Here is a 25,850-nt window from a genome sequence, read left to right as displayed (position 1 = left end):
TGGATCATAATAACCAAAACCATCGTTGGGTATATGAACACAGACCGATGCATGGGAGAGAACACATTGAAACACCGAAAATGCAATAGCATCAAATCTCATCTCATGTCCCAGACCGAAACGTAGTAGAAACAGAGGATTAGATGTATAGTACAACATATCCATCGCAAGATTCCAGTCCAGGTTCACATAACCGTACATCGTCCACGCAGCTTTTCCTTCCGTCGCTCGTTGATGGTCTGTTCGTTCCACTGCTCGATTCGCGCCCGCCACTCTTCGTCCCGCAGCCGGTCTTCTGCGGTCCACTGCGGCTCGCCAGCGCTGCGGTCTGGCTGATGCTGCGACGGTGGCGGACGCATGAACCGCCCTGTGTACCCGCCATGGGCCTGCGAAAGGGCATCGAGGCTCTCTTGTGTGAGTCGACCGGCCGGGGGCAGCCCACCCGCAGAGTTTGCCCGGCTATGGAAGGACACCCTCTCGTCTCGATGGTCAGCAACCCGGGACGCGTCGCTGTAGATCGTCGACATCCGCTGCGATGCATCCGGGCGGTTCCGCAGGTCGGGTGATGAGTGGGAGTATGCGCGCATGCTGCCAATAGAGTTCATCTGGGAAATATCGGAGGACTGCCCGGCGTCTCCCGTGGAGGGTCGCTCAGGCGTCGAGTGGAGCGCACGATGGCGGCCGAACAACGGGACAGATCGGGGCAGTCGAAGTAGCAGGTTCGGGGATCGAGAAGTAGGGGACTGGTCCGGGGTCGACAGCTGGGGCTGGGGAGGTGGAGGGTCTACGACTAAGGTAGGGGGCGCCTGCCACCCCGGTCGGCGAGGACTGGGAACGAAATTGCCCTGGGTCGGGGACTGACCCTGGTGGCTTCTGGACTGGTTTCGTCGGAACCGGGATTCCGACGATCCACGCCGAGTGGAGAGTCGCCTCGTCAACGAGTTCAACGAGCCCATCAGTCCCGACCGCTGATGACCATCGGTCGGGTTACTGGCGACTCGATGCATTGGTCCGAGTGTTGGATCTGTCGACGCCCGTGGCGGCGGTGCTAGGCTTGAGAGCAGTTCTCGGAGATGCGCCGGCAGAGGTTCCTCCGGTTCGCGCGTGTACGGAGGGGGTGGTGGCTCCCAATTATCCGCGTCACTTTCATGCGGAATGTGCGGCACCGGAGGCGCAGCCTCCTCCGTTTGATACCGAGGCCTCCTGCTAGATCTTGACGCAGTGGCTGCACGCTGGAGCGTATCTCGCGAGCGAGGCGCGGTATTACTGTAAGGGTCGTCCATGAGCAAATCGCCATCTTCAGCCGTCTCCTCGTCCACAGGCGAATTATTCTGCGACCGGCTTGAGCGGTGCATGCAGAAGGCGGACTTTTGCGAACCGCTAGGATAAGATTGACGAAAGACTGGGTTCCTGTCTGTGGGCGGCCTGGAACGTTGCATGCCTATGGCACCCCGTTGGACTCGCGTCCGCCTTCGCTCCAGCTCGACTTCTTGCTCCAGATCTGTACTCCGTTCCCGTAAGACCAAAGGCACGGCCTCTCCCAGCTCGAGCGTCAGCTCACGCTTCTCTCCGTCAGTCGTGGACGGCTCAAAGTCGATGATGGCAATCCTTCCTCCATCGGCCGGAATGGGCGCCTCGCCGAGTGACTCCACGGTCACGCCTCCTGGAGCAACAGCAACCAGCCGGCGTCGGCATGACGAACTGGCGCCGGTGACCCAGCGCGCACCCCTGAGGCCCGGGATGTCCATCACCTTCCGCCCCCCAATCAACAGACATGGGTGGGGAATCGCACTCCGTAGCCGACTTGCATTTGGGGATTCCTCCGATGATTCTGCGGAATTCGCGTTGCTGATGTTGATGTCGCTGGTGCTGTCCGTGGCCGGAGTCCATTTGACATCGTCTGGTAGGCCATACAACCACAGTCCGCGATTTTGGAAAGTTAATGCCACCAATTCGCCATGGCAGTCCATTGCTGGACACGAGGTCGGTGTGGGTTCACGAGAGTCATCACTCAACGCGGGTCCCACGAAACAGACTGTCCCTGCTTTTGTATCGTTTGCCTTGACTATGCGAAATGCCTTCACCTCGGCATCGTAGCCCATAATCCAGTTATCCTGCTGGCCCATATGATCCGGCCACAGGGACACATGGCTGTAGCCGGTCACAATGTCCGGGAACAAAACTTGCGTAGTCCAAATCTGGGTCTCCAAGTCGTCGACGTTCAGAGGGGCATCCGGCGGGAATGGGGCCGTGATGGTGACAAAGCCTTCCTCCGGGTTGGACAGCGACGATCCCAACAGCAGTGTACCGTCGGACGAGAAGGCCAAACTCTCAACTTTGGGACAACGGACGGCACGCCGTTGCGTTGCCATCGCATTTTCCCCGATCGCGTAGACTTCGATGCTGCCGTCGCACGCAATGGCCAGGACGCTGCCGCTGGGGGCAAAAGCCAGTGTGCGAGGCACGTCATTCACCGTAATGACCTGCACATGTTTTGCCTCCGTTCCCGACAAATGGTAGATGTTTACTTGATGCCGGTGGGACACTACGGCCATGACATGGGCATCGTCGAGAATCGTGGCATCCAGGGGCCTTCGCTGGGTCTTGAGCTCATACAACACCTGCATCTGCTCCGACGCCAGGTCCAGGACGAAGATCCGCGACGAGCTCAGGCATAACAGGACCCGCCCGTTCGCCGAGAAGGAGAACTTGAGCGCCTCGCCGGCCGGCAGCGCCGTCGCAGAGCCGGGACTCCTGGAAATGAGATTAATCAATGTTGTCCGGGGGCGAAGGAAGCGATCAAAGGTGTTCCGGCGCAGCTCGCGGGCGAACTTCTTCTTGAGGCACGCCAGGTCCCGCGACCCGATCGTGCCCCGGCAGGCGGCGAACAGTGGGGATCGCGTCAGGTGGTGCGCATACAGCTCGGGGATATCCGATAGCCGTCTCCATTTTCGATTCAGCACGGCGAGGGACGCAAACGTATTCGCATCGACGGTATACAATATCCTAAAGCAGAGAGCACGCGGACTTTCAGTAGCGTCTTGAGTGTGAGGTGGTTGGTCCACCTACCGCTCGATCACGGGCTCTGGGAGACGGTCGAATGCACGAGTCGTCTCCTTGATCGTTGTCGTCGTGGCCGCTGTTGCTGGGCGCGACACGTCATCCGCCTTGTAGGAATCGCCGTCCCCATGCTCTGCGACGGTGCTGCGAATATCGACCTCCATCGCGGGCGACGGAGGCGGATGGAGGGCTCAAACGACGCAATCTATCGATAGAGGGCGGGCGCAGGGTGGGAGGCTCAGGGCGGGCTGCTCATGGTGATGGCCGCAGATCCGCAATACGGCTGCTGTCCATGCGCCGGGGAGCCCGTTGAAGTCGGAAGAGGATAGGATGCCACGTAGGTTGAGTTTGACAGAGATTCGGGTTGCTCGTTGAGCTTCGTATTAGCTTCGAGCGTAACCCTACCGGAGAGATTGAGATTCCCGTCGTGGCTGTGTTGGTTTGTTGGCTACGAGATGGGCAGCATTGGGGCGGAATTGGCGATTTATTCATCTGTATCAGCGAAAGAACAGCTTTGAGAGAGCTTTTTGATACTGTACTATGGAGTACTCCGTATGATACTGTTGCATACTGGCGTTTCAACTCGGACTACAGTCGCAGTGTAGCACCACAGGAGGGACTGAAGGCACTAAAGAGGCCCATTGACAGCGTTTGTTTCTGCTGATGTTCGGAGAGCGATTTTGAACTAATAAATTAAGTACTGTGTACTCCGTATTGTCGGGTAGAAATACTTGTAAGATCTTGCCGAAACCCCGTCCAGGACAAAATCCATATGAAGTCGATGGTTTGGGAGTTTCTTTCTTTCCCTCAACACGCCGCCATGGTTTGTGAATCTCTCCACTCTCTTCAGACTCGATTCAGGCTCCAGCCTCAATCGATCAAGGCTGAAGGAAGATCCGAGGTGACTTGGCAGATCTGGTCAACCCAGATCACGTGATGCCAAGACTGCCAAGATGGTATGGAGAAATGGCATGCTTGGCATCTCTGAATCCCTCTGATTGGCCCGCCCCGGACTCCGAGCCAGTGGAAGCTTTCTAGATTCTTGCCCCTCAATCAGAGTCAATCGGCATGGCAGTTCGTGGGGATCGGCCTGGGGAGTGTGTGCCGAGATTCTCGAATTGACGCCGGCCACGACCGTGCAAAGTGATTGCGACGGCATCCGGCGCAATTTTAGCGACACGGAAGCGGACACATGGGATTGCAGATCAGACAGCGATAGCTCGGAGCCCAGAAACAGCGCATGTGCATGTGTGTCACGGCCCAGATTCCGGCGATGCCCCCGTTCATGCGCAGCAATGACTGAGATCACCAAGCCATCCAAGTCGCCAACCAAGCCGACGACCAAACCGCACCCCGGCATCGTCAATGCTGGCTCCCGACCCTACCGATCGCACAAGATCCGCGCCTGCGATCTCTGCCGCAAGCGCAAGTCGCGATGCACCGTTGATATCCCCGGCCAATCGTGTCTGCTTTGCCGTGTGCAGGGCGCGGATTGCCATTATCAGGAAGACCCGCCGCCGGATGAGCCCAGCTCGATCGGATCGAGGGTCCACCGATCGCCGTCGCAGACCTTGACAGGGCAGAAGCGAAAACGCGACTCGGAGTCGGGCCCGGACGGGCAAGATGATAACACGGACGCGTCGCGACAAGCCGATCGCAGCGGCGGCGGTGCCAAGTCAAAGGACGAGGACCCGCAGAACGAGTCGGTCCTGATTGTCGGGCCCGTCGCGGCCGATGATGCGCAGGTGATTGAGAAGTTCTCGGACCAGTCGAATAAAGCCCCCGATGATAAAGGCAAGAAGCCTTACAAGTTCTTTTCGAATGATCCGCGTAAGCCAATTCTATACACCACCGTGTCGAGGCGAAGACAGGGCGTGCGCCAAGGGGTCCCGCCGGGCGACAACCAGCGAGAGATTCTCGAACAGATTCTGGGGCCGTTCAGGCACGACCTGGTTAAACTGTAGGTCCGATGATGCTTTGGCAGGACTGTTTGCTAATCACGGGCAGATTCATCGATCGCTTCAACAATGCGTTTCCGATCTTTGACGGCCATGCGATTTGGGAAGCGTACAGCTCTGGAGCGGCAGACCAAATTCCAGCAACGCTACTGTGCCACATTTATGCCATGTCGCTAATATATTGGAAACACACGCCGCATCTCGCATGCCATCCGAAACCCGATGTGCGATACGCGATCAACCAGACGGTGGCCGCCTTGCATGAGGACTATTCCGCACCCGGCCTGTCGACAGTCAGCGCGGCCTTACTGGACCTCACCGGACGGCCCATATTCTCGCTGACCGGGAACGCCATTAGCTGTGGACGTCTGGTGTCCCTGTCGCACTGCTTGGGGTTGAACCGCGATCCCAGCAATTGGAGAATTCCCCTGGCCGACAAGAAGCAGCGGATTCGGCTATGGTGGGGGGTTGTGATTCATGATCGATGGTAGGAGCAATCAAGAACGGTTTAGGAAATGGAGTACTGACGCAATCACCAGGGGCAGTTTTGGACACGGGGTCCCGCCGCAGATCACCAAATCGCAGTACGACGTGCCACTGCCCAGCGTAGAAGTTCTGGTGACGGAGCCGAGGGCGACGTCGCAGCACATCCGCGCCGCGCACTGTCATATTGCGCTCTGCCGTCTGACTGAGATCCTGGGCGAGCTGCTGCCGCTGGTGTACCAGCTCCAGTCGCGGTCGGCGCGCGAGACGTCCAAGAGACTACGACACATCCGCACGGACCTGGACACGTGGGAGGAGTCCCTGCCCGAATGGCTGCGGCCGCCCATGGAGGACTCGGAGCCGACCATCGCGGGGACCTGCAGTCTGCATCTGGCCTTTCTTGCGGTCAAGATGCTTGTCTGCCGCGTGGAGCTGCAGGTGCGTCGTTTGGACTTTCTCGTCACGGGCATCTCCGGAGGGCTAACTCTAGCAACAGGAGGTCAACAATTCGGAGAACGAGAATCCCGAAGCGCGCCGATACTTTCAGACGGAGCTTCGCAAGGCAGCAGAGGAGATTGTCCACTTCATGTCCACGTTGCGGAGTCATAATTTTCGCGAGTTCTGGCTCCCATGTACGTCCCCTGTCCATCTATCATGTCCTCCGGATCGCTGACAGATTTGTACGATAGATAGCGCATTCCATCTCACATCCACGACGACCCTATTGGTCCGCACAGCTTTGGAAACCACAGACGAGGAAGTGCGGCGGTCATGTCTGGCCAACGTGGACCTCCTCCGGTCGATCCTGAAGCGCGCGCGGGAGGAAGAAGACTGGGACGTTGCCGATATGTGTCTCGACCACTGCGACCGGATTCTCAGTCGACATCCCGAGATCATCAACAACATGCCTTCAACGGCAAACTCCACCCAGAACGAGCAAAACCACCACCACCCCCACCATCACCACCACCAGCAACAGCAGCTTGCTCACCCGAGCCCGCGTTCACATCTGCACCCGCAGCACCCACACTCCCACCCCCCGCACCCGAATTCCCATCCGAATTCCTCCAACAACGGCCATGCGCCAACCCCGTACGGAAACGCCCCGGGTGAGAACGAAGCATTCCCCATCACTCCCGGGGCGATCATCCTTCCCGAGACGACCACCCAGGGCGATATGGTTGACGAGATGATGAACATATCGGGTACGTTCGGGACCATGGATGGCTTTCCGTTTGATATGACGGGGATCTGGGATGTGTCGGGGCTTCAGGACGTCAATTTTACGTGATCCTATGATGATGGCTATGTATTGATAATTTGATTCAACACTAGTTTTAATCTGTCCACCCGGTGTACTGTAGTGATGGAGTTCCGTGTATGATGAATTGAACGATGCCTCCTTGCATGGACGATGCATATCATCAAGCAAAATCGATCAATCTCTTTCGGTTAGGATCGGGTTCTCGTCTCTTCTTTAATATTATTAGTATATCTTATGCAGCCTTTGCAATCCGTCGTTGATGTGATCCGATCTTCCCCAAGTTTATTGACCCGATCTTTTTTCTCACACGAAGCTTATTCACATCAAGCTTTCCAGATGCTCTCTCATTCCGTCAATTCTTCTAGCCTACTTCGATTCCTCTCCTAGACTCCCTACAGCACGGAATCGTTATTGAGAACGTCTTTCCCCACTGTCTCGATGCTTGACGGCTGGATTCGGCTTCCGTCGGGTAGACCTCACACAATGTATGACATGAAGCCTCACGGAATGACCCGAGGGAGAGGGGGATCCATTGCAAGGTGGTATGTATACGTGGGTCACATTGAGAAACCATTTTTTTTTCCTCGACGGAGAATACAATATATATTGAGAAGATGGGAACTTGGGGAAGAGTAGCATTGAGGAAAAGACATTGAAGGGCAATTCCAAGGGAAAGAGCTGTCTTTCTCACGGTTGAACCCTAACGGCCCACCAGATATCAAACCCTAAAAAGTATCCAAATTAATAATCTTCACCGGTGTGTCATCCCACCCTCCACCAAAAAAAGCGGCCTTTAAAGGCCCTTTTTCTCCGATTTTGTTCAGTTTCCCGCGGAATACACCTGCTGCCATTCGCCCTGCTCCCCCAGTCCCTGCATAGTTGGAAATCTTATCTGATCAGATCAGCGGCTTAGCTCGCGCCGAATGACATCATGGCCCCAGGCGTGAGTATGATCGGCGCCGATCACGGCTATAGCAACGGTGATAGCTATGCCGAGCTCCATGGGGGCCCTCAGTGGGCGAAGTGTGCGCCCCCGGTGACGGCCCGAGACGAATCCGAATCGAATGGCGCCGAGAATCACGGGCCGAGCGGGAACGGGTCAGTATGGCCGCCATTGCACAAGCTGCAGGCGGCTCAACGGCGGGTCGAGCATGATTTTCGCTCGGATACCGTTACCGTGCCCACGGAGGAGATGATGCTGGTGAGTCGAGGAAACACCGGGAAAAATAGGCGAGAGAGAGAGAGAGAACGAGAGAGATGCTGACTGGCAAGTGCAGGCCATGTTGGACGCCTCCTTCCAAGATGATCTGTACGATTCTGGCGACGAGACTGTCAACAAGCTGCAGGACCGCATTGCGGAGATGACCGGCAAAGAGGCCGCACTGTGGACACTGTCCGGCACCATGGGTAATCAGATTTGTTTGCGGACACATCTAACGCAACCACCGCACTCGGTGCTGCTGGACTACCGCGCGCATGTGCACTGCTGGGAAACTGGCGCCATGCCCGTCTTGTCGCAGGCGTCGGTCACGCAGGTGCATCCGCGGAATGGGCTGCATTTGACCGTCGATGATGTGAGAGAGCACATCATTGCGGACGGGAATCGTATGTCTTGGAAATTCTTTTGTGCCGTGGGGGGATACAGCTAATCGCAATCGGGCCAGTATACTTCCCACCAACCCGTGTGGTCTCCCTGGAAAACTCCCTCAGTGGAACAATCCTCCCGCTCAAGGACGCAAAGGAGATTTCCGAGTTCGTGCGCAACTTCCCCGTTGAGGAGGGCCAGACGCCCATTGCGATGCACCTCGATGGTGCTCGGCTGCTAGATGCCGTCACCGCCGAGGGCGTCGATCTCAAAGAGTACTGTGCCTGCTTCGACAGCATCAGCATCTGTTTGTCCAAGGGCCTGGGCGCCCCCATGGGCAGCGTCATCGTTGGCTCGAAAAAGTTCATCCAGCGCGCAAAGTACTTCCGGAAGATGTTTGGCGGCGGGACACGGCAAGTTCGTATTATGTATCCCAATCATGGAATGATCAGAGGATAACAGTCCTGTACAGGCCGGTATGATGGCCGCAGCCGCCCTTTGCGCCCTCGACTACACAATCCCCCGCCTACCCTCGGTCCACGCGCTGGCCAAAAGAACCGCCGTCGCCCTCCGGGAGATGGGATACACTATCGCGCTTCCCGTGCAGACCAACATGATCGTCCTCGATTTGAAGGCGGACGGCATCCCAGCCGCCGCATTCGTCGAGTACGGGAAGCGCGCGGGCGTCACACTCTTCCCGTCCGGACGGTTGGTTTTCCATCATCAGAATTCACCGCAGGCGGTGGAAAAACTGATGTCGGCATTGAGAGCGCTGATGGAGGATAAAAAGGCCGGGAAGGTGTTGCCGGATTATCGGGTCACGGGAGGTTATCATTAGCTTCTGTTTTCCAGCATTGTTGATTTAATTGGGTGGCCGGCACTTTTGTTGTTCCTTGTTCGATACAATATACTGCAGCGTTTAGACTGTCAAAGTTTGGATTGTACAATGTTCGCACTGTACGGAGATAATACATACAGTCATGCGATAGATGGTCATGCATGCAAAGGCGACACTAGCTTGGTCGACTGCGGCTCATTGTTCCCAGACGGTAGCGTCGACCGCTCCCCGTAGTCATCCATGTCCGACCAGCCGCGCTCCGGCCCCCAGAGAATCTTCTTCCCCGCCGCGCGCACCTCAGCACGCAGCCGGCTCATCAGCGCCCCATCCTTCTGCACTGACGGCCAGGCATCGAACTCGACGTTCTCAAGCGCAGGCAACTGCTCCAAGACCCCGCGCAGCAGATCCCCCGCAAAGTTGGTGTAGAAATCCGCTGAGATGCGGAACCCCTCAAACACAGGATGCGACGGATCGCACTGCACAAACACCTTGAGGGTCTGCACGCCCGTCAGCTCCCGCAGGCCCAGACGGCGGGTCACCCGCCACGATTTCGGCGGTTTTGTCCAGCTTGATCCCAGGATCAGCTCGATCTTCCGGACCAGCGGCCGATAGGTAGGCGCCAGGCTGGCCAGCGTCGGCAGCCGCGAGTAGTCCTGAATGGCAAACACGCGGAAGATCTGCGTAGAGTAGAATAATGCGGTCGCTTCGTCGTGCAGGCGCCGCGAGGCGAGCAGCAGGGACAGCCGGTGCGAGCGCGGCGCCAGGATGCGATTTTGTTTGGAGGATGCGCCCACGCTGCCGTTCATACCATTAGTACTTGTTGTGCTGGAGCGGAAGAAGACGTATTCGTAGATTTTGAGCCGGATCTCGGACGGAAGATCAAAGAAGCGAAAGGGGGCAACTTCTTCTTCGGACTCTGACTCGTAGTCTGTGTCCGAAACCTCTGTTTCATCACTCTGAAGATCCCGACTCTGATCCTCAAGGCGCATACGCCTCAACGCCACAGTGACCGATTCCGAGTCCATTGAGACTGTCATGATGATAGTAGCATGGAATTAACGCATACGCAGAGATCAGCAGCGATAAGACGAACAACTCTCATAGTGTTCATGATTCCATTCTGCAAAACCGAGCTAACCGACCAAGCCAAAGGCATAGATGTATCTGGCTAACGGGGCTGCGCAGCTCATTGGGAACCTTGCTGCCGCTCTTGGGGCAAGACAGAACCGTTGTTCATTAGTCTCCCCAGCTAATACAGCCCGCCATTCACAGGAGCATCAGAAGTGGAAGGCCAAATTGTCTGGGTTAGTGGTATCAACTTTCGTGGAGAGAGAAAAAGGAAGAAAAAGAGAAAACGTGAGCCGGAAAAATGTGGCCAAATTAAGGCACCGAAAGTGCGTATCTGGTCTCTGTCGACCGACGAAGTTCAGTTACTTACGGAGTAGTCATTCTCGGAAAGAAGAAAATCGGGCCCCATGTGAGCCTGAGGCATAACTGCACTTGTGGTCTCTGTCAACCACCGGATCGCGATGACGGTGCGGAATTTTCAAGCTTGGAGCAGGTCGAGATCATATGCAGGCCTCGTTACGGGCTTCTCTTTCGCGGCAAGGCATGATTGTCTAATTGGAATTATTTTGTCAATCTGAGTTTATCTGCTCACGTCATTCGCCGGATCATGCTGAGCCGCGCCGTTCTGCCGCTGGCGAGGACCCGGCCAGTCTCGTCCGTTGTCCGCAGCTCCATCATCTCGAGCGCCGCGTCGTCTCCGCGATGGTATGCTAAAGGCAGAACTCCGCCGTACAAACTCCCCGACTCTGGATCCGACAAGCCGTCTCCGGGGTCGTCTGCCTCGAACACCAACGCTGAATCAGGACAACCGCCGAAAGACCACTCTCCGCATCAGCCCGAACTCGCAACCAGCGCAGACCCGGGAAAGAATACAGCACCCCTGCCACCTGGCACCGGAGCTGGTCCTTCACAATCACAAGATGAGTCCAAGTCCTCGTCGCAAGGGGATCGTCCCAGCGATTTTGAAACCGCCGCACAAGGCCAAGAAGGAGGTCCGGACCAGCAACCGCAGAAACCTCTGCCGGATCTAACACAAGGAATACCCTCGACGATAGCCGCGGAGCTGGAGGCGGCCCGCGGCAAGAGTCGCGGCCCGACTGCGCTCAATCTGACCGAGGATCCAACCAAGGACGACTATGAGCATGCCGGAAGCGACCGGGCAAGAGATTACGAGTCGTCCTTGGACCGGCGGAGGAATCGCTTGGCCAATCTTACGTACGCCGCTTTCCTGCTGAGTGGCATTGCCGGCACAATATACCTGGGCCGCAACTGGGAATCGGAGGAGGAGGCCCAGAAACACCCTGAGGCGCCTTCGGGCTGGGGTTTGGGACTGTTCTACAAACGTATCAAGGCTCGTCTGGATAGCATCACAAGTTACTACAAGGACCCGGCATTTGAGAAGTTGCTTCCGGACGAGGATCCGTCGCAGCGTCAGCCCTACACTCTGGTGCTGAGCTTGGAGGATCTGCTGGTGCACAGCGAGTGGACGCGGGAGCATGGCTGGCGGGTGGCCAAACGTCCCGGCGTGGACTACTTCCTGCGTTACCTGAACCAGTACTATGAGCTGGTGCTGTTTACCAGTGTGCCGAGCATGATGGCGGACCAGGTCCTGCGCAAACTGGATCCGTACCGGATCATCCGGTGGCCGCTGTTCCGCGAAGCCACCAAGTACAAGGACGGGGAGTACATCAAGGACCTCTCTTACTTGAACCGTGACTTGTCAAAGGTCATCCTCATCGACACGGTGCCGGCCCACGCAAAGGCTCAGCCCGAGAATGCCATCATCCTCCCGAAATGGAAGGGCGACCCCAAGGACAAGGGCCTGGTGGCTCTGATCCCATTCCTCGAGTACGTTGCGGGCATGAACATCGAGGACGTGCGGCCGGTGCTCAAGTCGTTTGAGGGCACCGATATCCCCACAGAGTTCGCGGCGCGCGAGCGCAAGATGCGGGAGAAGTTCCAGAAGCAGCTCGAGGAGGAACGCGCGCGGCGACCGCGTCTCGGTGTGGGCAACCTCGCCTCCTTGTTGGGCCTGAAGCCGCACAGCGCCTTTGATACGGATCGCCCGGCTGCAGACAGCCTCAAGGAGGGCAAGATGCTCTGGGACCAGATCCGTGAGCGCGGCCAGAAGAACTACGAGCTGATGGAGCAGGAGATCCGCGAGAACGGCGAGAAGTGGCTCAAGATGATGGCCGAGGAGGAGGAGAAGTTCCGGCAGGAGCAGATGAAGAATATGAAGGGGAGCTTCACGAGTTTCTTTGGCGTTGGGAAAAAGGATGACAACAAATGATCTGATCTGATCCTCGTTGGTGATCTTTTTCTCCCCCTTCTTGTCTTGCATCATGGGTATCTCTTGCTCCCAGACGTTTAATTCCATCTATAGACTCATTCCATTACCGTTGGAGGGGGATTCGTCGCTCTGTACAATAGTCACGCATATTAGGCAAAAAAAAAGTTCTAGGAGCTGTTTTTCTTGCTCATCACTATTACAGGATCACATCGTAACTATTCTGCTATCATAGTTCCTCATCAACCTCCATGTGATTGCCGTCCTCTTTCGGCTTCTCTGTCGCCACTCGGGCGATGCAAGCCTCTTTGTCGATCATTTGCCGCGAGATCGCGACGATGTTGTCTTCGATCAATTGCTGGCCGACGTCCTCGATATCTGCAGGTGCGCAATGTCAGTCTCGCCATTAGGAAAAAAAAAAAAAAAATTACGGCGAATTCTTACGTTTCTTTGGATCCACCTTGCCAACATATCGCGTCTTGAGCTGTTCCTTGGTCAGCTCCGTCTCCTCCCGGACGCGCTTCTCGTAACCCTCAGCGAGCTCAACGAGCCGCTGCATGCGCTCGACGTTGCGCTTGGCGTCTTCGCGGAAGTCGTTCATCTGCAGCGCGTCCGTCCAGACGTGCTTGTGCAGGTTCATGAGCATGTTCTCCTCCAGTCCGGTCTTGCGGTAGTTGATCGCCATGCTGTAGTAGTGCCGGTTGAGGCCGTGGATCAAGGCTTGGATCGACGGTTTGTTCAGGTGGCCCAGGTTCGACGTCGTCTGTCGCGGCTCCTGGCCCATGACCACCGTCTGCGGCACGATCAGTCGGAAGGCATCGATAACGACTTTGCCCTTGACGGACTGAATCGGGTCGATGACCACGGCGACGGCGCGCGGGGTCAGCTGCTCGAAGGATTGTTGCGTGTTGATGTCGACGGACGACAGCCAGCAGCCGAAGCCCGGGTGCGAGTGGTACCATCCCACGACGGTTTCTGGTCTATTCTGCAGTTAGACAGTTCCAGATGTTCCCGGATATCGATATTGATCGAAATCTAGCGTACCGTCCCGTTTGTCGTAGCATATCCATCATCTTGGTCTGAAAGACGGGATCGACAGCCTCGACACTGACGCCCGTCCCGCTCTGTGGCATGGCAAAGACATCCACCACTCGTACTGTGTACTCGTCCACAAACTCTCCCAGCATTAGACCCATGACCTCCATCGGCACGCCTGCTCGTCCGTGTCGCAACATCTTCAGCAGTGCCAGCGACGAGATGTGGACCGTTTCCGAGTTATCGACAAGGTTCGGGCTATCCTGTCCGTCTGTCAGTTGCGATCCCATCTTGTCCTTTGCGACTGACTCACTGTCGGTGCAGAGCCGCCCATGCCAATGCCCATGTTCTGGGCGGCCTGGAGCATTCGATTGAAGCGCTCCATTGTGGCCGCGATAGAGTTCAGAAAGCAAAAGAAGAAGAGCGCGCAGAGCAGAAGCTTTCTCGAGTCAGATCGCGATTATTGTTACTACCGAGCTCGAAGATCTCCCAGCAGTAGAAATCCCAAGAGGAGATCTCCAAGCGACTGTCCCTGCTGAACGTCTTTAGGCAGTGTATGCTGTCGTAGCTCTGCAATCTGCACCGATGACGCCGGGATCATGACTAAGCAGGGTCTTGGCATCGGCCGAGCTTGGTCGGCGGAACGCGCTGTGATTGGTCCGCCCGGCTCTCCCCAATGGCCCGCGAGTCTTTGGTGAATACTTAGATGCCGCGCCCATTCTTCGCTCCAGCTTCGTTTCTCTGCTCAATCCTCGTATGCGGCTTTCCTGAGGCTCTGCGAGCACGACCAAGAACGATCGTGAAGTCGGGACGGTGTATTGTTGCCCGAATCTGCCCTCGCATTTGTCCTGCGCATCATCGTCGGCCTCCTCTGGCCGTCTATTCCCCTCGCTCAGCTTTCGTGGGCTCTGGATCGAGGCCCGTTAGGCCGGTAGCATCGCACCGACAACCATGGCGGGCACGTCGACCCTTGACGAGATCAATTTCAACAATCTCGCCACGGATAGGCAAAGGAAAGTCGCCTACTTTTACGACTCAGATGTCGGCAACTATGCCTACGTCTCGGGCCATCCGATGAAGCCGCATCGGATTCGGATGGCCCACAGTCTGGTCATGAACTATGGCCTGTATAAGAAGATGGAGATTTATGTACGTGAATGTCTTGAGGTCATTTGGATCAGTGAGCTGACCATTATTGCAGCGCGCCAAACCCGCTTCCAAGTTTGAAATGACCCAATTCCACACGGACGAGTATATCGATTTTCTGTCCAAGGTGACGCCGGACAATATGGATCAGTATGCCAAGGAGCAGAGCAAGTACAACGTAGGAGACGACTGCCCCGTCTTTGACGGCCTCTTTGAATTCTGCGGTATCAGTGCTGGTGGGAGTATGGAGGGCGCCGCGCGTTTGAATCGCAACAAATGCGACATCGCGATCAACTGGGCCGGTGGTCTTCACCACGCTAAAAAGAGCGAGGCCAGTGGGTTCTGCTATGTCAACGGTGAGTTGGTCTGCCAGCCTTCCAACTTCGGTGGCTGACCGTGCGTAGACATCGTGCTCGGCATCTTAGAACTGCTCCGATTCAAGCAGCGTGTGCTCTACATCGATATCGATGTCCATCACGGAGACGGTGTCGAGGAAGCCTTCTACACCACCGATCGAGTCATGACGGTCTCCTTCCACAAATATGGAGAGTACTTCCCCGGGACCGGAGAGCTTCGCGACATTGGTGTCGGACAGGGCAAATACTATGCCGTTAATTTCCCTCTGCGGGATGGAATCGACGATATCTCGTATAAGAGTATTTTCGAGCCCGTCATTCAGCATGTTATGGACTGGTACCGGCCGGAGGCGGTGGTTCTTCAGTGCGGCGGCGACAGCCTATCCGGCGATCGCCTGGGCTGCTTTAACCTTAGCATGCGCGGCCATGCCAACTGTGTCAATTTTGTCAAGAGTTTCAACCTTCCGACGCTGGTTGTCGGTGGAGGAGGATACACGATGCGCAACGTTGCCCGGACATGGGCGTTTGAGACTGGTATTCTCCTCAATGAACAACTTAGTCCACAGCTTCCGTATAACGACTACTACGAGGTGAGTTTCCAACCGCTACATTATCTCACTGGACTAAGGTGCTGACCGTCACTAGTATTTCTCACCCGATTATGAGCTGGACGTGCGCCCGTCCAACATGGACAATGCAAATACCAAGGAGTATCTCGACAAGATCCGAAGCCAGGTTATCGAGAACCTGAAGCGCACGGCCTTTGCTCCTTCGGTACAAATAACCGACGTTCCTCGCGACCCGCTCGTGCCGGGCATGGACGATGAGGCCGACGCCGAAATGGATGATCTGGACGAGGACGAGAATAAGGATGTACGACATACCAAGCGCCGGTTCGATCAGTATATCGAGAAGACCGGCGAGCTGAGTGATAGCGAAGACGAAGCAGAGCTGGCTGCCCATGGCATTCGACGCCAGCCAGGTGCGGTGAAACGGCGGAACCAGGCCAATTACCGCGATCTGGACAACGAGGAGACTGCTCCACTCAGTAGTATCGCTACGCCGCGGGAAGCCTCCTTGGCTCCCGGCCAGGACGAGACCATGAGTCTGGCCGCCGGAGCTCCGGCTGAGAAGACCAATGGAGACACGTCGGCAGTGGAACGCGACAAGTCGCCGGCTGCCGCGGCCGCCCAGACAACGGACGAAGTCGCCGAAGATGAGAAAGAGGTTGCCACCGAGTCCGCCGCGACTCCTGCACAGGAGCAGCCTCGGGCTACGGAAGACGTCGAGATGGAGGACGCTGGAGAGGCTCCACGCGCGCGTGAGTCCGAACAACCGGCTTCCACTGAACCCACCATTCAGGAGAATACGCCGCCTGCATCACCGCGCCGGGAAGAGGCTGCCGAGTCGAAGACTTCTGGCAAACGGTCTACGTCACCCATGGCCGAGGCACCGCAACATGAAGCATCAGCCGCTGAACCCGCCATCAAGACGGAAGATGCTCCCCAAGCTGCTCCTGCCGAAGGGACCAAAGACGCCAAGCCGGCTGAAGGTGAAGTGAAACCCGAAGAGGCAAAAGAAACCACGGAAGACAAGCCGACCGAAAATGACAACTGAAACATGACACAGGATATTACTTATTACCTTGTATCAGTTCTCAAAAAAGATCACGGCGTCTCGGGATGACAAACGGCAATGGTGTTGTTGGGTTGGTCCGGCGTGTGTGTCACTTTGGTTTTGAGTTCCTTGTGGCATCCGTACTTGATTTTGAATATATGGCTTGTTTGTGTTTATTCTAGAAGACGATGTGTCTGTTTACGAGTTCATGTATTTACTGGGTACATTGAGCAGTTCATCATCTTCCTTCAGTCGTCATCGTTAGTTGGAGGTTGGTCAGGGCAAGACCTAAAAGACGTTCCCAAAACAGCCTAGCGTTAGGGCTACGGCGGAACCTCATCCGTCCCGGCAGGACCAATCACATCGCGGCTGCCAAGATTTGTTCCCACTAAGCGAGATCGAGCACTCTGGAAGGAAATTTGCAGACTCGCTCGAAGAGACCTGGACGACTCTTCTCCGTTGTCGACGTTCCTCCCGCGCCTCCCTTCTTTTCCTTTTTGATAGTCGAAGAACGTGACAGACCGCCAAAATGTCGAAGCGAGGGTGAGTACAGGCAATCATCTGGGTGGTGACCGTTGTGCTGAGGGCGGTCGTGTGTGTGTGTGTGTGTGTGCGATTTGAATTTCGAGAATCGCAGCCATCTTATTGAGGGATGAATGAAGGAATTGAACGACGGATAGGTGGCTTGGTTTTTGGAATAATGGCTGACTTCAGTTATTCTTCTTCAGACGTGGTGCTGCTTCGGGCAACAAGCTCCGCATGACTCTCGGTCTGCCTGTGTATGTGAACTCAAACCGCCCTGCGATCCTCGTGAATTGTCGTCGAAAGAAAAGAATCAAGAGACGCGGAGAATTTCCCTGGGACGAATCACCAAGCTAACTCGATCCGAATAGTGGCGCCGTCATGAACTGCTGCGACAACTCCGGCGCCCGGAACCTGTACGTGATTGCTGTCCAGGGTGCCGGTGCCCGTCTCAACCGCCTGCCCGCTGCGGGTGTCGGTGACATGGTCATTGCCACCGTCAAGAAGGGCAAGCCCGATCTGCGAAAGAAGGTCATGCCCGCCGTCATTGTCCGGCAGTCGAAGCCGTGGCGACGGGCGGATGGGATGTATCTGTACTTTGAGGACAATGCGGGTGTGGTACGTATATGCCCTTCTGCGTGGTTCGGTGCTGTGGACTTTTTCGATTATCTACGGCTGCTACGCGAGAAGTTTTTGAGGATGTGAGGCTGATTTGTTGTTTTAGATCGTCAACAACAAGGGCGAGATGAAGGGATCGGCCATCACCGGGCCCGTCGGAAAGGAGGCTGCGGAGCTCTGGCCTGTGAGTGTTGTTTCTACATTGTTTGACTTTGTTCATGCGGCTAATATGTTCCCTCGCAGCGTATTGCGTCCAACTCTGGTGTCGTCATGTAAACTCGGTTATACGAGTATAGAAACAAACCAAAATGAAAAATGTAACGAGATACCAGAATGGGATTAGGGCGTTCAATTCATTTCATGAATCTCTTTTTCAATTTGTATAGAATGCTCATCGCTTGAACCTCTTACCTTTGCCGACGTTCGACCTACCTTACATAGCTGGTTGCCAAAAGAGGCATGATAGAATACGTAATTACCTTATATAGTATTAAAATAAACGATATTATGTAATGAGTCCCCGCGTTCTGCAAGTTCAACCCCACCGACATGGATCACGGAAATTGCTGGAAGAGCTTCAAGCAGTGAGGACAAAAACACAGGTCAATTCTTGAATATACTTAGCTGTTCCCAGTCTTCGACTTGAGTTCAAACAAATCAGCCAGAGTGTATAACCACGATGGACGACGAGGGCCCCAGCCGCGAGGAGCTCCGACGGCGCGAAGAAGAGGAGAAAGAGCGCAAGGCTAAAGAGGACGCCGAGCAGGCGAAGCTCCCTTACAAATGGACGCAGACGATCAAGGACGCGGACGTGTCGGTGCCCGTGCCGGGGAACATCAAGGGTCGCGATGTGGAGGTGGTGTTGACCAAGACGAAGATTAAGGTTGGATTGAAGGGGCAGGAACCGATTATTGACGTACGTTACAATCCCTATATCTTTTCAAACAAAAAAGGAGTAGATGATGGGTGAATGCTAACGGTTGATTTCAAGGGTGACTTTCCCCATCCCATCCACGTCGACGAATCCACCTGGACGCTTGAAACAACGCCGACGGGTAAAGAGATCTCCATCCATCTCGACAAGGTGAACAAGATGGAGTGGTGGCCGCACATCGTGACGTCGGCGCCCAAGATCGATGTGACGAAGATCGTGCCCGAGACGTCGTCGCTGAGTGACCTTGATGGCGAGACGCGCGCCATGGTTGAGAAGATGATGTATGATCAGCGGCAGAAGGAGCTGGGCAAGCCGACGAGTGATGAACAGAAGAAGATGGAGATTTTGAAGAAATTTCAGGAGCAGCATCCTGGTAAGTCTTTTTCTTCTTCCCCTCTCCTGCGGACTGATGTTGCTGATTCGTTGAAGAAATGGATTTCTCGAAAGCAAAGATCGGTTAAGCCATGGAATGGAGTCTGGAGTTGGTCGATAATTCATGCATGAATGATGTTACGGTTTACGAAAATAAAAATAAACATCCATAAGTACATCCATAGAGGAGATTCTATATGGGTATCATCAAATCTATGGTACACTACATTTACTTTCAATCAGCCAGCCGCATGTGGTACGTTCTCAATGCTTCCTCCGTCATCTCGCTCGGTGCCCCCACCATCGCATCCTCGCCGCCTCTTCCCGTCTTTGGAAACGCTATCACGTCCCGCACGGATTCCTTCCCCAGCATCACGGCGACCAACCGGTCAAAGCCCAGCGCAATGCCCGCATGCGGCGGACACCCCGCGCGCAGCGCGTCCAGAAGGTGCGAAAAATCCGCTAGCCGCTCCGGCGGCATCTGCAGGATATCCCGCAGGATAAGCTCCTGCACGCGCGCGTCGTGGATACGGCGGCTGCCGCCGCCCAGCTCGACACCGTTGACCACCAAGTCATAGTGGTCTGCGACGGCGGCCGTAGGGTCTCTCAGGAGTAGATCCACGTCTTGCGGTGTCTTTGGTGCCGTGAATGGGTGGTGCGTTGATGAGAACCCTGCTCGTCCGCCTTGGCCAGGGTTGCTGTCGACATCATCGGCGTCGAGAGTGAACAGGGGAAAGTCGGTGATCCAGAGGAAATCGAAGCCCGTGGGAGCGGCCTTGAGCCCCTCCTTCACGGCAGCAGCGTGTAGAGCGCGACGTAGATCGCCCAGCCGGGTCGAGCCGCCAGAAAATGGAGCGTTCTTGCGCGCTTGTAAGACAATCAGATCTCCATGCTCTGGTTGCAGGACTTCCTCAACTCGCTCTGCAGCCTCGAAGCCAAAGGGCATCAAGCCGAACAGCGGCTTTCGCGCGTCGTAAACAAAGATGCCCGGGGGTCCGTCAGGGTTGTTGTTGAACGGAGCTCCCGCGGGGGAATCGAGGAAGCGGGTGACAAAGTCTAGCATTGCTTGTGGATCATTGTCGGTGCCATCTAGCTTGAACGCCTCCACGATGGGATCGGTTAGAGGTGTCATCTTCATGACGAGGTCGACAGGCAACATATAATCAAGCCGGGTAAATTCCATCCCAATCCGGGTATCCGGTTTGTCTGAGCCGTATCGGGCCATGGCTTCCACATAGGACATCTGCTTGAATGGCCCAGGCGGGATGTGAAAGTCAAGGAGGCTCGACCACAATCTTCGTATGACCCTTTCAATTGTGCTCATGACGTCTGCTCCAGTAGCAAATGACATTTCCAGATCGAGCTGTCCTTTTTAGTAGCCGCCAGACACATAAAAGATAGTGGCAGGCCCTACCTGAGTGAATTCCGGCTGACGATCAGCCCTCAGATCCTCATCTCTGAAACAGCGTGCAAACTGGTAGTAACGTGGGATCCCACTGGCCATCAGAATCTGCTTGTACTGTTGCGGGCTTTGTGGCAGCGCGTACGCCAGGCCCTTTCGCCTCGTTGGCACGAGGAACTCGCGGGCTCCCTCCGGCGTAGACTTGAACAGGAGCGGCGTCTCGATCTCGACAAACGGCGGCTGACATTGCTCCAGTTCCTCTCGACAGATATTTCGCACCTGCGCGCGAAATCGCAGAGCCTCCCGTAGTTGTTTATCAGAGCGCAGCTGAAGGTACCTCTGCTCTGGAGGGTAGACAGCCTCCGGGGTCATGATGATATCCTTGGGGAATTCATTGAGCAGCCAAATTGACTCCACATTCAGCTCGAGGCTGTCTATCCGTTCAACATCAGCCGCTTCCCGCTCGCCCGTGCTTCCTTTCTTCTCCTGGAGAGTTCCAGAAACAGCGACGGGGCTATTCGCAGCGATTGACTTGAGTTTGCGATGCACTTCATCATTCTTGGCAGATGAAACCAGCTGGATGTTTTGTCGCATTGTCGGGTCTGTTAACCGGACAAAGGACAGTTTCTTGGACAGGTCGACCCGCGTCCCGAGGTAGCCATGGAGAACGACCGTCTCGCCGGGAGACGCATGGCGCAGCAAGGATTGGAAGTCATGTGTTGCGCTGGGGAATTCCACTGGAGCGCTTTAGCAGTGATACAAGCCCTGTTCGATGTGGCGCGGTACCTGAATTTTTGTATTGATCCAAAAGATTGGAGCTTGTGCTCGCCTCATTGCTTTGTTGGGCTCGCTTTGGGGAATGATGGAACCAGCTACTTGAGATAAAAGAGCTGCATATCCATGGCTTCTGCTTTGGCGAAGCTATTCGCGGGAGATTCGATACCCCAACATAGCGCTGACCGAAATGAATTTGACGACGGAGAAAATGTCGTCCAATTTGACTTGCCTGCATGAGGACAGCCAAACTCGACACAATGTTGTCTCCAAGATTATTATGATGCAAGCTTCAATGCGACGAAGCATCGGATATGCAGGTTTAATTACGGTATTGCTAAAATGGGATGTAAGCCTATCTTGGATTAGTGCAGTGCCCAGAGCAACCATAAAAAATTTCCTCCTCCACGTCTCTTTTCCTCTCTCCATCCTTCCAAGTTTTGTACAGGTGAGCCCCCTACCATTGAGTGCATAGTGTTAATTGCTTGTACTGATGACTATTCCAGATGATGAAAGCCTGGCGTGTCCTATTTGACCTCGCTCCTCCTCACAGGCCGTGGTTCTCCTCCGTAAGGAGGCCCAAGGACTGCGGTCTGGGACGGAGGAGGAGTATGAAAGAGGCGTTCGGCACACCCAGTCCTTGTTACACCCAACGGACGCGATGAAGGCATCTCTGATCAAACATACAAAACTTGGAGGTGTTTGGCGCTCACGCACGGCGTGCCCATGTTGGCCGCCAGGGCGCGGGCCTTCGATGCTTGCGTCTATTCTCTGGCTCTGTTCCCTGATTTGATCAGTAGCGTTGTCTCCGGCCGCCAGTATTACTGGGCGGGGCTCCACCGAAGTCGGCGTCCATGTCGGTGTCGACCACATAGATAGCTGTTTTCGATGGAGACACGCGCGCGCTCGGTAATATTGGCTGGTCTCTGGAGGGAACGTCGCGCCTTCCGAGATGGTAAGGATCCAGGGAAGCTCTGGGAGAACATGAGAGTTCCTGGATCCGTCGCCTGCTAACATGTAAGTCCATCTTTGTTGTTTTGGTCTCAAGTCAAATGATGAAATATTACGGATGTACTCACAGACCTGTTCTGATGTGCGCAAATCTCATGTGGATAACTCCGTTGCCTTCCTTCTGATTGATTTTTTTCACGCTTGTTGAGCTTCAATCAATTGCTGGATATGCTCGGTACTGACAGTTGCAATAGATGCTACCCCTACGTAAGCTGCACGAGTACGATAGCAAGGTAGATAGATAGGCAGTGATCGAATTGACTAACTACTGTTCTGTTAACTTTCCTATCCATAACATACCATAGTAGAGTCCATGGAACTGTTGTTTTGGTGGTCGACAACTCTTCGTTGTCCGGTTTTCTGTAGAGTCGGGGATCGCATCAACTTTTCTCCGCCCAAAATTTCTATGCGAGCAAGCTACCAGACCAACAGAACCAGATCTCTTGCACCTTATCAGCAATGACCATCGGCGTCCAAGGAAATCATAGATCGGCACAATGATGCCCCCATCCGAGCTAGGTCGCTCGACGACCAGGCGGTTCCTTCGTTCAACCGCCGCTTCAGCATGTCCGCACTCGCTATCTCTACAAATTCGTCGGCCGCGTATCGTGCTGCAAACACATCAAGTCCGATTGGAGCCAAAACGATGGATCACACAACAGTACCTTCGTCGCATGGAGGAGGCGAAAGTCCAATGGGCAGAGTTTGCGAAGGAGATCCGAGAAGGAAAGCGAAAAAGCTTTTTGCAACACCTGGAAGAGCGGCAGCTAGTGCACCAGATCGTTGGGTACGTTTTTTCGTCATTAGCGGCTTCAGCTCGGGAGTCGAAGCTGATAACGCCCGTTGCAGTGATCGAGATGTCCTCAACAATTTGTTTATTGAGAAGCGGGTCGGCATGTACGCGGGCGTTGACCCGACGGCTCCTTCATTACACGTCGGCCACATGCTACCGTTCATGGTCTTAGCCTGGGGATATGCCTGGGGGTTGCCGGTCACCTTTCTGGTGAGTAATCGTTGTCTCGCAGTGGAGGGTTTTGGACGTCGTTGACTTGTTCCAGCTTGGAGGCGCTACAGCGAGAATCGGTGATCCAACAGGCCGAACCCATGGTCGTGAGCCAGTCCACAGCTCCATTCGAACAGCAAATATGGCCAGCATGCACATTCAACTGAAGAGAATTGGTGCGAGCATCGAAAAGTATGCCATCCGCCATGGGTACAAGAAGGAGTGGATCTGGAGGCGCGCCTTGACGAACAACAACACGTGGTGGAACAAGACGCCTTTTGCCGAGGTCATTCGAGATCTCGGAATGCACATGCGGCTGGGGCCGATGCTGGGACGAGAGACGTACGGTGGACTTTCTTACTTACTACTTTGTCTACTGACAGCTCTGTAGGGTCAAGACCCGGCTCGAGGGCAGTGGCATGTCGTTTGGCGAGTTCTGTTACCCTCTCATGCAGGCATGGGACTGGTGGGAGTTGTTCAAGAAGGGCACGCAGGTGCAGGTGGGAGGCTCTGACCAGTTCGGAAACATCCTCTTCGGCGTGGACGCGGTCCAGGCCATTGCAAAGAACACAGCCATCGAGATTGATCGACGGCCGGTTGATGACCCATTGGACAAGCCCATTGGGTTCACCACGCCCCTTTTGACGACGGCGTCTGGTGAAAAAATTGGCAAGTCCGCTGGCAATGCTATCTGGCTGGACAAGGATTTGACGTCTACATTTGAGCTCTATCAGGTACGTCTTGTCGATTCAAAAGTTGACCTCGGCTGACGGATGCAGTACTTCGTGAGAACACCCGACCATGAGGTCGAGCGGTATCTCAAGATGTTTACTTTCCTGCCTCTCGAGCGGATTGCCGAGATCATGGAGGAGCAGAACAAGGACCCATCCAAGCGCGTGGCGCAGCATGCTCTCGCCCGGGAATTCCTCGAGATTATTCATGGGCCGGAGGAGGCCAAGGCTGCCGAAATGCAACACCGACAGCTCTTCCGTCCACGGTCATCGACTGCGGAGCCTACGCCACCGCCGGCAGCAGCGTCCAAGGTTCCTCCTGAATATGCTCACAAACCAGAGGCGCAATTTATCAACCGCGGCTCCGGCAACAAGTACGCTCCGATCACGACCTACGCCAACATGCCCAGCCTTCGCGTCAAGCTGCCGCGGTCCTTGGTGCTGGAGCAACCGTTCAATAAAGTCCTCCGGGCCGCGGGTCTCGTTGCTTCAAACTCGGAGGGCCACCGCCTGATCGTGAATCGTGGTGCGTCCATTGGAAGCCGGCCCGGCGATAGCGGACCCATGTCCGATGCTTTAGAGTTCACTCCGCTCAACATCTGGTCGCCGGAGAAGAACCGCGACTATGTGATCGACGACAAACTTGTCATCTTCAAAGTCGGCAAGTGGAAGTTCAAGTTGGTCGAGCTCGTTGATGATGAGGAGTTTGACCGACAGGGCCTCACCGCGCCCGGTTGGGAAGAATTCAAGCGTGCAAAGGCAGAGAAGGATCAGAGAGAAGCCCAGTCGGAGAGGGCGAAGGCAGCGGCGAAGGAAAAGGCCAATGCGAAAGAGGAGCAGAAAGAGGCATGAGCTTGGCAATGTACAATAGGATTGTATCATAGACCACTCTGTACTACTAGTATACTATGGCATCATGGCATGGCTACTGATCTTGTATTGCTGTCCTGCCCTGGACCAACAACCAATGTGAGAGTTGGTAGTTAACCCTAACCGAAGGATCGGAGGGCAACGTTTGAAACGGATCGTCTCCGCCTTGTTCGGTTCAGCTTGCAGGGACCCTGGAAAGGATTTGCTTGTTTGGAAATCAATCAACGAGCAATACTCCGTACGCCGTAATGTTCTCCTTTTTCATTATCTTCATAAACCACGACGAGTAATAACTCCACGCGCAGGAAGGATCCCGGCGAACTCCGCAACAATTTTGGATTGATAAAGTCACGTGATTAGATGCCGTACACTTCTCCATTTTGGGTGAAGAACATCCTGTGAGAACCAATGAGATGACTTGTCGGTAGTCCGTCATAACTTGGCTAAACCATGTCCAGCAGTGGGTTAACCCCAAATTGGATTTCGGCAAGTATTAGTATCTAGCCATCTGCGCTATGACGTGCGAACTTGAGAAGTATCACTCAGTGTTCGGCCCCTGCACATACATATTATGTTCCAGAGACTCGAGATTCCAGCAAATTACGGATGGGGAAACAAAGGCCAGTGGCCCCACAGTTCACCGCTGTTGTTGATGAAACTTGGTGCGGGCAAACTGTTGTTGCCGACCCCCCCGAAGCACTCTGAATAAGTTCAATACTATGCGACTGGCAGATCTCGTATTACAATAATTACGTGGTTGAATGAATGCTCCGTAATTTTGCGAGCGAAGCAAATGAAGAGGAAAATTTCTCGGTAGCCTAATAGTACTACTATGTTTCTTTCCATCGCAGAATATAGTATTTTGTCAATGTAGGTTGCCTCGTGATAATTTCCAAGTCCTTTCTCTCTGGATGCC

General features: G+C 55.0%; 12 protein-coding genes across 12 annotated transcripts; 7 read left to right on the top strand and 5 right to left on the bottom strand.

Annotated features, from left to right (window-relative positions):
- Positions 1–185: 185 nt before the first annotated feature.
- Positions 186–3,224, bottom strand: VTN31DRAFT_4562 (uncharacterized protein; the record flags this gene model as incomplete). The annotated part of the gene is made up of 2 exons (XM_069404964.1): positions 186–3,006; positions 3,070–3,224. The coding sequence occupies 2 exons, from the start codon at positions 3,222–3,224 to the stop codon at positions 186–188; spliced, it is 2,976 nt and encodes a 991-aa protein (XP_069260075.1).
- Positions 3,225–4,355: 1,131 nt separating this feature from the next.
- Positions 4,356–6,792, top strand: VTN31DRAFT_4561 (uncharacterized protein; the record flags this gene model as incomplete). The annotated part of the gene is made up of 5 exons (XM_069404963.1): positions 4,356–5,020; positions 5,068–5,505; positions 5,558–5,939; positions 5,998–6,133; positions 6,191–6,792. The coding sequence occupies 5 exons, from the start codon at positions 4,356–4,358 to the stop codon at positions 6,790–6,792; spliced, it is 2,223 nt and encodes a 740-aa protein (XP_069260074.1).
- A 1,253-nt stretch (positions 6,793–8,045) lies between these two features.
- On the top strand, positions 8,046–8,414 carry VTN31DRAFT_4560 (uncharacterized protein; the record flags this gene model as incomplete). The annotated part of the gene is made up of 1 exon (XM_069404962.1): positions 8,046–8,414. One exon carries the CDS (start codon positions 8,046–8,048, stop codon positions 8,412–8,414), a length of 369 nt encoding a protein of 122 aa, XP_069260073.1.
- Positions 8,415–9,343: 929 nt separating this feature from the next.
- Positions 9,344–10,225, bottom strand: VTN31DRAFT_4559 (uncharacterized protein; the record flags this gene model as incomplete). The annotated part of the gene is made up of 1 exon (XM_069404960.1): positions 9,344–10,225. One exon carries the CDS (start codon positions 10,223–10,225, stop codon positions 9,344–9,346), a length of 882 nt encoding a protein of 293 aa, XP_069260072.1.
- Positions 10,226–10,863: 638 nt separating this feature from the next.
- On the top strand, positions 10,864–12,546 carry VTN31DRAFT_4558 (uncharacterized protein; the record flags this gene model as incomplete). Its single annotated transcript, XM_069404959.1, has 1 exon — positions 10,864–12,546. The coding sequence occupies one exon, from the start codon at positions 10,864–10,866 to the stop codon at positions 12,544–12,546; it is 1,683 nt and encodes a 560-aa protein (XP_069260071.1).
- A 226-nt stretch (positions 12,547–12,772) lies between these two features.
- On the bottom strand, positions 12,773–13,963 carry VTN31DRAFT_4557 (uncharacterized protein; the record flags this gene model as incomplete). The annotated part of the gene is made up of 4 exons (XM_069404958.1): positions 12,773–12,921; positions 12,988–13,523; positions 13,588–13,841; positions 13,892–13,963. The coding sequence occupies 4 exons, from the start codon at positions 13,961–13,963 to the stop codon at positions 12,773–12,775; spliced, it is 1,011 nt and encodes a 336-aa protein (XP_069260070.1).
- Positions 13,964–14,529: 566 nt separating this feature from the next.
- On the top strand, positions 14,530–16,697 carry VTN31DRAFT_4556 (uncharacterized protein; the record flags this gene model as incomplete). Its single annotated transcript, XM_069404957.1, has 4 exons — positions 14,530–14,727; positions 14,780–15,080; positions 15,129–15,670; positions 15,726–16,697. 4 exons carry the CDS (start codon positions 14,530–14,532, stop codon positions 16,695–16,697), a joined length of 2,013 nt encoding a protein of 670 aa, XP_069260069.1.
- A 529-nt stretch (positions 16,698–17,226) lies between these two features.
- On the top strand, positions 17,227–18,113 carry VTN31DRAFT_4555 (60S ribosomal protein uL14; the record flags this gene model as incomplete). Its single annotated transcript, XM_069404956.1, has 5 exons — positions 17,227–17,240; positions 17,426–17,476; positions 17,591–17,837; positions 17,944–18,021; positions 18,081–18,113. The coding sequence occupies 5 exons, from the start codon at positions 17,227–17,229 to the stop codon at positions 18,111–18,113; spliced, it is 423 nt and encodes a 140-aa protein (XP_069260068.1).
- A 403-nt stretch (positions 18,114–18,516) lies between these two features.
- On the top strand, positions 18,517–19,232 carry VTN31DRAFT_4554 (uncharacterized protein; the record flags this gene model as incomplete). Its single annotated transcript, XM_069404955.1, has 3 exons — positions 18,517–18,753; positions 18,829–19,144; positions 19,201–19,232. 3 exons carry the CDS (start codon positions 18,517–18,519, stop codon positions 19,230–19,232), a joined length of 585 nt encoding a protein of 194 aa, XP_069260067.1.
- A 146-nt stretch (positions 19,233–19,378) lies between these two features.
- On the bottom strand, positions 19,379–21,557 carry VTN31DRAFT_4553 (uncharacterized protein; the record flags this gene model as incomplete). Its single annotated transcript, XM_069404954.1, has 3 exons — positions 19,379–20,506; positions 20,558–21,282; positions 21,332–21,557. 3 exons carry the CDS (start codon positions 21,555–21,557, stop codon positions 19,379–19,381), a joined length of 2,079 nt encoding a protein of 692 aa, XP_069260066.1.
- Positions 21,558–21,796: 239 nt separating this feature from the next.
- VTN31DRAFT_4552 (uncharacterized protein) lies at positions 21,797–22,336 on the bottom strand (the record flags this gene model as incomplete). Its single annotated transcript, XM_069404953.1, has 1 exon — positions 21,797–22,336. One exon carries the CDS (start codon positions 22,334–22,336, stop codon positions 21,797–21,799), a length of 540 nt encoding a protein of 179 aa, XP_069260065.1.
- Positions 22,337–22,827: 491 nt separating this feature from the next.
- Positions 22,828–24,916, top strand: VTN31DRAFT_4551 (uncharacterized protein; the record flags this gene model as incomplete). The annotated part of the gene is made up of 5 exons (XM_069404952.1): positions 22,828–23,117; positions 23,180–23,333; positions 23,389–23,675; positions 23,725–24,067; positions 24,113–24,916. The coding sequence occupies 5 exons, from the start codon at positions 22,828–22,830 to the stop codon at positions 24,914–24,916; spliced, it is 1,878 nt and encodes a 625-aa protein (XP_069260064.1).
- Between the last annotated feature and the right edge of the window lie 934 nt (positions 24,917–25,850).

The sequence above is a fragment of the Thermomyces dupontii genome (genome assembly GCF_041956625.1).
Source record: "Thermomyces dupontii strain NRRL 2155 unplaced genomic scaffold VTN31scaffold_4, whole genome shotgun sequence".
Classification (NCBI taxonomy): Eukaryota; Fungi; Ascomycota; class Eurotiomycetes; order Eurotiales; family Trichocomaceae; genus Thermomyces; species Thermomyces dupontii.
This window is presented reverse-complemented; position numbering and strand designations above follow the sequence as displayed.